This window comes from Micropterus salmoides, unplaced genomic scaffold (genome assembly GCF_014851395.1).
Source record: "Micropterus salmoides isolate LMB-PRFRI ecotype aquatic unplaced genomic scaffold, ASM1485139v1 Ms_hic_scaffold_23, whole genome shotgun sequence".
In the NCBI taxonomy this organism is placed as follows: domain Eukaryota; kingdom Metazoa; phylum Chordata; class Actinopteri; order Centrarchiformes; family Centrarchidae; genus Micropterus; species Micropterus salmoides.
Genome location: NW_024041484.1, coordinates 1,102,619 through 1,112,204, shown reverse-complemented (window position 1 = coordinate 1,112,204; position 9,586 = coordinate 1,102,619). Strand labels below are relative to the sequence as shown.

General features: G+C 41.2%; 1 protein-coding gene across 1 annotated transcript in view; it reads left to right on the top strand.

Moving 5' to 3' along the window:
* Nucleotides 1-3,587: 3,587 nt before the first annotated feature.
* Nucleotides 3,588-9,586, top strand: part of tmtc1 (transmembrane O-mannosyltransferase targeting cadherins 1) — a 206,268-nt gene continuing 200,269 nt past the window's right edge. Inside the window, exon 1 of the mRNA XM_038738692.1 lies at nt 3,588-4,004. Coding sequence (XP_038594620.1) covers nt 3,709-4,004 — 296 coding nt within the window. The 5' untranslated portion in view covers nt 3,588-3,708. The remainder of the gene's footprint in view (nt 4,005-9,586) is intronic.

Genomic DNA, 9,586 nt, shown 5'->3' with positions numbered 1-9,586 from the left:
TTTTTACTCTTTTGCATTATACACTGCTCAAAAAATGAAAGGAAAAATCACACATAAGATATTAACTAAATAGTTCAAAGTTCAAAATTTTACTATAAATTGTATAATTTGTTGGGAACAAAAGACATTAACGGTTGATGAAAACCAAAATCACCAGCCGATTGAGGGCTGGATTCAAAATCACACCAAAAATCAAAGTAAAGAAACTGAAATCAAAGGCTGATCCAGCCTGCGTGACTTTCATCACGGCAACATGATGTGACCCAGTAGTGTGGTCAGCCTCCACCTGCCTGTATGCACTCCTGACAATAATTCAAATCAGCTTTATTGGCATGAATGTATAACAACAATATTGCAAAGCTACTTATAAATTACACAAGAACAATTAATTTCATACATTTCATTAAATAAGTAAATAAAACAGTAAAAGTTGTGTTTGTTAATAAAAAAAAAATATATATATATATAAAAATTCCAAACAAATAAATATTAAAAATAAAAGTAAATAAATAAAACAGTAAGTGTGTGTGTTAGAAAATGAAAATAATATATTAAAATAAATTTAAAAAACAGTGAGCGTGTGTATGCTTAAAAAATAAAACAATAAAAGAAATAAATGTGTGTTATTATAATATATTAAAAATTAAAATAAAATAAATAGATAAAACCGTAAACGTGTGTGTATTAATAGAAAATATAATTAGTAATTCATTTAAAAAAAATATCAAATATGAAATTTAAAAACAAAACAATTAATAAAATATCAAACAATCATAATAATAATAATTTGAAAATTAGTACAGTCTGAGTTTCCACTGGTTGTCCTCACTTCATGGCATGAGGAGACATATTTTGCAGCAATTATTTGACATTCTGGCATTTCTCCCAGTAAATAGGGGAGTTTCTGTGTGTCTAATTCGAATTCGGGGTATATTTGGGAAATGTTTGCAAAGTTTGCTGTCTTTTTTCTTTCTCTTTTTTTTATATTTAGGGCATGAGGTTAGAAAGTGCAGCTCTGTCTCTATATGTCCTCTGTCACAGTGGGAGCAGAGTCTTCTTGTGGTAGCCAGCTCTGTCTGTGGCGACCCTTTTCTATGGCCAGGCTGTGTTCACGCAGTCTGGATATTGTCAACATTTTTCTTAGTTTAGGACATTTTATTGTGCTCAGGTAATTTGCCAGTTTCTCTTTTTAGGACTGAAACACTGTAGGAGACATTTTGTGCATTATTTACACATGTGGGCTATATATTCAGGTTTTTTCATTTTGGGAGAAGGAATAGGCGTGCTTTTAAGAATTTATAGTTTATTTTATTTGTTGGACAAAAAACTCTCAGACTAATAGCTATTTTAATTTGTCTTAAAACATGTTTAGAGTGGACTTTAAGCTCAAAGACGGTGAATATGCAGCTGTAAACCAAATGAATGATTTGAAAGTCAGACCAGACCCTGCTTATGCACCTCCTGCCTCTGTAAGTGTTTCCTGGCTCCGCCGTCACTATCACCGCTATTTAGTCGTTAGTTTCTTTCTTCTGAATGTAGGGAGGACAGATTCGGGTTCAATCTCAAAACGTTTTGTTGGCGCTGAACTCGCCCCTGGTCCCCACGCGCTCATGCAGTTTCCGCTGATCTGCATTGATTTTTTGCAGCAGATGATTTTGTCGGCGAGGCAGCGTACTCCTGCGCATGCGTCCGCAGGCGGGTTTTCGGTGCTGATGTCGCGTTCTAGTACTCCATAGAAAACTCGTCCATCCAGGACTCATGGCTTAAGCATACGTTTTGTCCAGTGTTCATACTTAATACAAATTCTAACATTATACCCTACCACAGACATTTGTCAATCCCTTCCTCTCATTATTCCCATATAAAGTCCAAGTTGTTGTCATAAAATAATTCATATCCGTAATATTTAATGCCAGTATTTAAATGTCTGCCAATTGTAAGTGGGAGTTTCATTAGTGTCTACATACAGACGTCATATTTGGAGCTATCCAGGTTTATTGTACTTCTTTATTTTTGCAGCTGTTTATAGTGTATGAGAAGTCATTTATTGTTCACTTACATGAATCACTTTACTTATCTATTGTCTAAAACTAAAGTCTATGTGTGTCCCATGTCTTTCATTTATTGTGTTTTTGCTACTGTGTTATCATAATTGTAACCTAGCCATGTTACATCAAGTTTTTATTACTATAAAGAAAAAAAAAATCATACTAGCTATTTCCTGAACTCCCAAAAAAGCCACTGGCTCTTCCATCTGCTGAGGATGACCAGAATGAGCTTTCAAGCACATTAAGTTCATATTTTAAGATTGAAAAAATAATTATTCAATTCGCCAAATCACAACAACAGTTATTTCACAGCGCTTTTCATAAAAGAGCAGATTTAGACCATAAGCTGTGATAAAAGAAACCCAACACTTCCCACCAAGAGCAGAACTAGGCGACAGCAGCAAGGAAAAACTTTTAAGAGGCAGAAACCTCGAGCAGAACCATGGCTCAGGGTGGGCGGCCATCTGCCTCGACCGGTTGGGGTTGAAGAAGAGAGAGAGATAGCCATAAAGAGGGAGAGAGGGATGGAGGGGTAGGGAGGAGCAGCCTACACAATATACACACACAGATGTACAGACAGTAAAGGTGATGTTGGTACAGAATGAATGAATAATGGTACAGATACTAGTAAAATAGTAATGTTAATGATAATAATAACAATAATAATCATAATAGGACTGTCGAGCAGGAACACAGGGGCAGCAGGTGACCCGCAACCACAGATCCAGACTCCACAGCTCCAGGGCCAGAAAACTTGCAGGAAGTGATAGGAGGAGAGAGGAGAGGGACGAGAAAGCACAAGACTACGGGAAAGGGAAGAAGTCGGGGATGAGATTGCATACAGAGGGAGAGAAAGTAGAGGAGAGAGGAGCTCAGTGCATCATGGGAAATCCCCCGGCAGTCTAGGCTTTATAGCAGCATAACTAAGGGATGGTTCAGGACTCACCTGAGCCAGCCCTAACTATAAGCTTTATCAAAGAGGAAAGTCTTAAGCCTACTCTTAAATGTGGAGATGGTGTCTGCCTCCTGAACCCAAACTGGAACCTGGTTCCACAGGAGAGGAGCTTGATAGCTGAACGCTCTGGCTCCTAGTCTACGTTTGGAGACTCTAGGAACCACAAGTAACCCTGCATTCTGGGAGCGCAGTGCTCTGGTGGGGTAGTAAGGTACTATGAGCTCTTTAAGATAAGATGGTACCTGACCATTAAGAGCTTTGTAGGTAAGAAGAATGATTTTAAATTCTATTCTGGATTTTACTGGAAGCCAATGCAAAGAAGCTAAAACAGGAGAAATATGATCTCTTTTCCTGTCAGGCTATTTAAATAATAAATAGACTTAAAGCCTATTCCAACGTTGATCAATCGTTCAATATATTAGTTGATGTTATAATAATAAAATAGGTTACAATAAAGACGAATAAATATGCAATTGTCTAGGAAAGGAAAGAAAAAAGAAGTAAAACATAAGACAGCGGTGCTCTACTGTAAGGCGTAAACTCCTCACTTCCCCGACTGCACCTGAAGGCAGCACAATCCATGAACGCAGTCCCCGCAGTCCACAGCATACGCAGCCGCTACCTGCCAGGCGGAATGGACGTATCCTCCGGTGCTCCCAGCTTCACCCTCAGCCCAGCGGCGCCGCGGGAGAAGCCAGGCCCGACATGACAGTGCCGGGACGGGAGAAGAAAGCGCGCCAGCAGCCGCGGGTGACCGTCCGGCCGGAGGCGGTGTGGGCTGCGGGTCGCTACGCCGTGCTGGCCGCCCTGTGCGCCCTGTGCTACAGCAACTCTCTCCACGGGGAGTTGGTACATGACGATGTGTGGGCTATCGTCAACAACCCGGACGTCCGACTGGGCTCCAGCTTCAGAAACATCTTCAGCAACGACTTCTGGGGCAAGAGGATGGCGGACAATACGAGCCACAAGTCCTACAGACCGCTGTGCATCCTCACCTTCAAGTAAGTTCTCCCTGCTTTCCCAGCCGCGGAGTTTCACCTCAGCTGGAGCTCTGAAAACAGCCACTTTATGCTAGTTCACCCGGGGTGTTGGTGGTATTACCCCGGGGTGTTGGTGGTATTACCCCGGGGTGTAAGTCCAACCGTTAAACGCCTGAAAGCTAGTGAACGCACAATTAAGGCTGACGTCATACAGCCGGCCCATTATGGAGAGACGCTGCGTAGCCTAACAGTTAACTTCAGAATAATACAAGCTAAATGTTTCATAAAATAACCCCTTAAAGAGCGTTAAAGCGGTTTCCGATATGAAGTACCACTAGGTGCTGTTGTTGCTATAAAGTCACAGATGCGCTGAAAGAGTAGCTCATGATAGCAGTATTAGAGAGATGACCTTCGTTCAAGCCTCTGCTCCCATTTTCACTGTACTGAGTGAGAGCAGCTCAGCCGGCCAGCTGCACTTCAACTTGTCCCAGCACATTCTTTGACTCTTCTTTGAGGTTTAAGTATTAAATGAATTCATATGACACGGAGCCAAAAATACACAGAGAGAAGTGTTTATGTAGGAAGTTTTTACGCAGCTTTGTAGGAGTTTCATGAAAGTAGAGATGGAAAAGTTCTGGGAACAGCGTTTGAGGAGGGGAAACAGGCTCTGCAGCGCTTTGCTCCAAGAGGGCGTGTTTGGAGGAACCAGGCAAGCATCCAGATCAAGGTGGGATTGTGTTATAATGAATGATATTATGTTGCAGTGATTGCATGAGAAAAAGAGGACAAGCTCACATGGTGTTCCCAAATGATAGAGGAGTCCAGACTCAGCCTGCTGATGCAAAAGTGAAATGGTTGCTCTGAGATTTCCACCTTTCTTTTTTCCTGTATTTGTATAATTCAATGGAGGTTGGAGTTTTGTGTGTAATACTGTGGAACATCTCCTAGGTCTCCATCTTATCTTTGTCTCCAGACTAGGGATCATTCATTGTTATTGATATTAATACCCTTATTGAGACTGCTTAACTAGTCTAGTCTTTATCATACCATTATCGATACTTTACTTGTATTTGGTGACGCTTATTTGGTAAGGCCAGACCCAACGGGCATGAGGTAGACCTGCATGGTGTGCGATGACCTTGTTATATACTGAGATGACATATGACTTGCGATAAATAAACAAACATTGACGTATGTGGAACAGTGGTTCGGTGGATAGCGCTGTGGCCTCACAGCAAGAAGGTTGTGGGTTGTCCCGGCCTTTCTGTGCGGAGTTTGTATGTTCTCCCTGTGTCTGCGTGGGTTCTCTCCGGGTGCTCCGGTTTCTTCCCACCGCCTACAGACGTGCGGGTTGATTGGTGACCCTGAATTGTCCTTAGTGATTGGTTGTTTGTCTATGTGTGGCCCTGCGATGGACTGGCGACCTATTTTACTCCGCCTTTCGCTTGATGTCAGCTGGGATTGGCTCCAGCGACCCTGTACGCAGGATGGATGGATGAAGTTTGCATATTAACTGCCTGGGAACAAAGTTGGTTGTGATGCAACAGAGCAGCAAGTATGGTTGGGCGATGTTTCCAAAATTTCCATTGGATTATGTCTAAAATGAGGGCAGCAGTAGGTTTATGTGCATGTGTTCTCGCACAGACTTCACTTGGTAAAATAAATTGGTAGACTATTAACTTATTACAAGTCGCAGTTGATATTTTATGGAGCTGTAGCAGCAGAGGTGGAGCAACATGTCTCAGCAACATTGCTCTTGTGTCCACGAGCATGCGATGCACCTTAGAATAGCTTAAAACTGCAGTGTTTTCCCGGTTTAATGTGAGCTTTAGATGAATGTTTTGGTGTTGGTCGGGGGGTTTGGGGGTGATGAAATGAAAAATATGTAATTTCACATCATATTGGGCCATTATTTTCACCATATCTCTGAACAAATAGTTGGAAAAGCTAGAGCAGATAATAAATATAAAACAGCCAAAGATCAGTCTACTGGAGGAACTACAACCTTTAGATCTGGAGAAAGTAATTTGGTTGGTTCTGTTGCTCCAGTGATTTTATAGTGATGGCACAAACCTAAGCCTTAACGGCAGGAAAACCCTGTTAATATGACCTCAGAATCATTATAGATACAACTGTTCATGCATTTTACAGCTTCTGACATTTATCTGTAGACATTAATATAAAAATAGGCAGCATGACAAATCTCCTTCCTTCTGAAGTGTGTTTTATTTGCACATTAAAATCCAAAAACTCCTCCATTAGCTTAAAAGGACTAGTTTGCATCACTAATTAGTTTTACTAACCTCAGCTCCTCCAGTCACCTCTGTCTTTTGTTTTCCAAAACCACTTTTTCAGACTGAAAACTGAAATAATTTAGTCAGTCTGTACAGGACAGAGCTGCAGGCTACGTCAGTTTAGTCTAAGTTTGTACCTGATGTTCTCAACATTGGACAAGTAGCGAGCCGAGCATTGTGGGCTGCCGTGCTCACACAGTGTGCGAGTGAAAACATTTGTAGCGCATAGTTTAATCATGGGGAGTTTTAGTAGCGGCGGTCATGATTCAGCAGCGGCTGAATGGATATAGAGGTAACACTGCATAGACTAATTTACATAAACATACATGTATGATAGTCAGTCAGACAAAGTCTGTTACAGTGAGAGACAAACATTGTTCTTTTATTTCACTATACCTGTTTTTGAAGCATATCATATAGTGTAGCATCTATTTTTGCTTCTTTTGTCTTATTGTTACAACTTACCCCAGCATGTGTTACAACCTACTGGGGAACACAATGCATTTGACATCAACTCACAAGGTCTGTGACATTCTTGTAGAGGATTGAATGGGTGCCATTTGTAGTGAACAAAAGTGGGAATGTTGTATAAAAGTTTGAGAACTCTAGCTATAAAACATATTGCTGAAAATGGAGCAGACGGGGTGAGAGAGAGGCGGGGTAAGCCGGGGTGTTTACTTGAGGTGTGTGAGTGTGTCATAGTGGGGAGAAGAGAATTCCGAGGCAGGTGCAAAGCAAACTTAAAAACTATAATAAGAATGTTCGTGCATATTAAAACCTGCTTTCAAAGGGTGGTATAATGTGAACATTTAAAAAAAAAATGCTGGGGGGGCGGAGGTTTTCCAACTCAACGTTGTGATGTCTGTCAGTCATCGCCAATGAACGATGGCATCGTCTATCGGCCCAACCTTAGCAGCAAGCGGGAAACCAGGTGCAGTTCATAGTTTGCAAAGGTTACGCACGGCGTTGGCAATGTGCTTGGCGCTGATGCTGAAGATGTCGAGCTGCTCTTGGGGCTTTCCACTGTGAAGAACGCCGCTCACTGTCAGCTGGGTCACAAAAATGCCAGGCTCCTGGCCCACTGCTTCGCAAAGACCACCCTCCTTGTAGTGGTCTTACTGTTAACTGCCTGGTTGTTTTTAAATTATTTATAGGATTGGAATTTAATATTTTAAATACAACTGTTGTTTCTAGAGCAGCAACATTAATGTCTACAACAGCAAATAAACTCAATATCTGACATCACAATACTTAGTGACGTTTATAAAGAATATAAAACTCAGTCAGCATCCTCCTCCTCCTCCTCTCTGCTGTTATTCACTGCATGCAGGTAACATTATCTGGTAAAAGGAGGAGCGGGTGTTTTGTCTCAGCCAGCAGCTGAGTTTACAACAATGTGCTGAATTTTAAGACTACAAACCAGTCTATGGTACAGACAATCAGCTTTCTATTTAGTTAGTTTGTAACATTTGGCTAATTGTGACTTCGTGTGACAGTAAGCATGATCAGTACGTGTACAGTAAATGAGTTACCATATGACCGAAATCTATGCATTTATTTGTTATTTCTGACCATTTGCAAAATATTATAAAAATATTTTCATAACCTGGAGGAGTAAAGGTATAAATTAGTGTATTAATAAATATTATAATATTAAATAGTACAATGTTAGTATAGTAATATATTTACAGGTTACACTTGATTTGGATTATCTGCCTACAGATAGTTTATTAGTTGAGATTCAGCTGTTTCACACACAGTAAAATGTAAATGTGACAGTACCGGTGAATACTGGCACACTTCAAGCACAAACGGCTTGTATATTGTGAGAAATGGAAACAGGAAGTCATCTCTGCTATTAGCGCGAGCTTCATATCAGAGCGTTTAGGCTCAGGCAAACCAATGCAGCTGGTTTATTAATCCAGCGCCTGCTGCATGTGTAAAATACAGTGGCTGTGGATGAGAGGAGAGGTAACTGCTGGAAGTCAAGACGTCGTAGTTAAGTATATGTTTTGCTTGCTTAACAGTTGTTTGATAAATGGCTATTAAAACACATTCAGAGAATGATAGCTGTGCTTGTATAAAACATACAGGATGAGAGACTGAAGACAGAGATGATTAAACCTTTCTACATGTTTACCCTACACACAGGTGTGTGGAGATAGTAATGTATTTTTACTTGCGAAGGTTTTATTGCACGTACTTACAGTAACAAGTGTAGCTGTCGGCAACTCGAGTAGTTTGGAGCTAAGTTTAACTTAGCCTCTCTCTCTGCTGGCCGCTGTGTGTGTCTATGTAGGAGCCGTCAGAGAGCAGCAGAGGCTGCAGCCTGATGATAAACAGGGCCTGTTTGATACCTTGCTTTCTTATCTGTCGCGTTTCAAGTTAAATCAGATTTGATGCTCGAGACATACTAAATATACTATAATGTAATGTATATTATAGGACACGCTTGTGTCGATAGCAGTATCTGTAAGCTCGGACCTTTGTTGATTTGGGTTTGAGAAATTTTGGAACCGGGTCCTTTATCAATCCCCATCCCTACTCCAGACCAAGTGTGAAGGAGAGCGCACATTCCTTTATGTCAATTACATTTCTACCACACCAGCAATTAATTTAAAGTTCAACAACGGCTGTACTGCCAACACAGAGGTCATAGGTCAGGCTGAGGTACAGAAGAGCAGCCATGCAGTGTGTTGCTCAGGGGCACTTCAGCAGCAGCAGCAGGGCGAATGCTTGCTACCAGCAAAGTTTGAAACAGAGTGTCGGTGAGCTTGCCACCTTCATTCAACCAGGAAGACAGGTGACTGAGACCTGACAAACTGCATGTGGTGTAACATCCGAAATTATGAAATGTTGCCTAGATACGAGAGAAACGCCATCAGACAGCGGCTAGTCTGTCTCATGTGAGTGACAACGCCTGCAGTGAATGGATGCCTGTTGCTGAGCTCCTGTTTTTTTTGTTAGTCTCTCAACTCACAAGTAACGTTTGGAAGACATGTAGCCTCTGTTTTACTCATGTATGATAGGACAGTAGCTGTACAACCAGGCTAGTAAGGTTGATGTGTTAGCAATGAATGACGAGCATCGTGAAAATCCCAAAACCAGTGTGCCTGTGAGTTTGCTTCATGTTTCTTTTGCCCCTTTCTTAACTAACATTAGCTCTACCAAGAAAACACGGACCTGAACTGTTACAGTGGACATACACACCCAGACTGATTAATTGTTATTAAGGAATTTTTATTACAAAAGGGACAGTGTATGATGGAAAACGTGTACTGCTATGGTGACCAGTAGGGGTGAGCGATA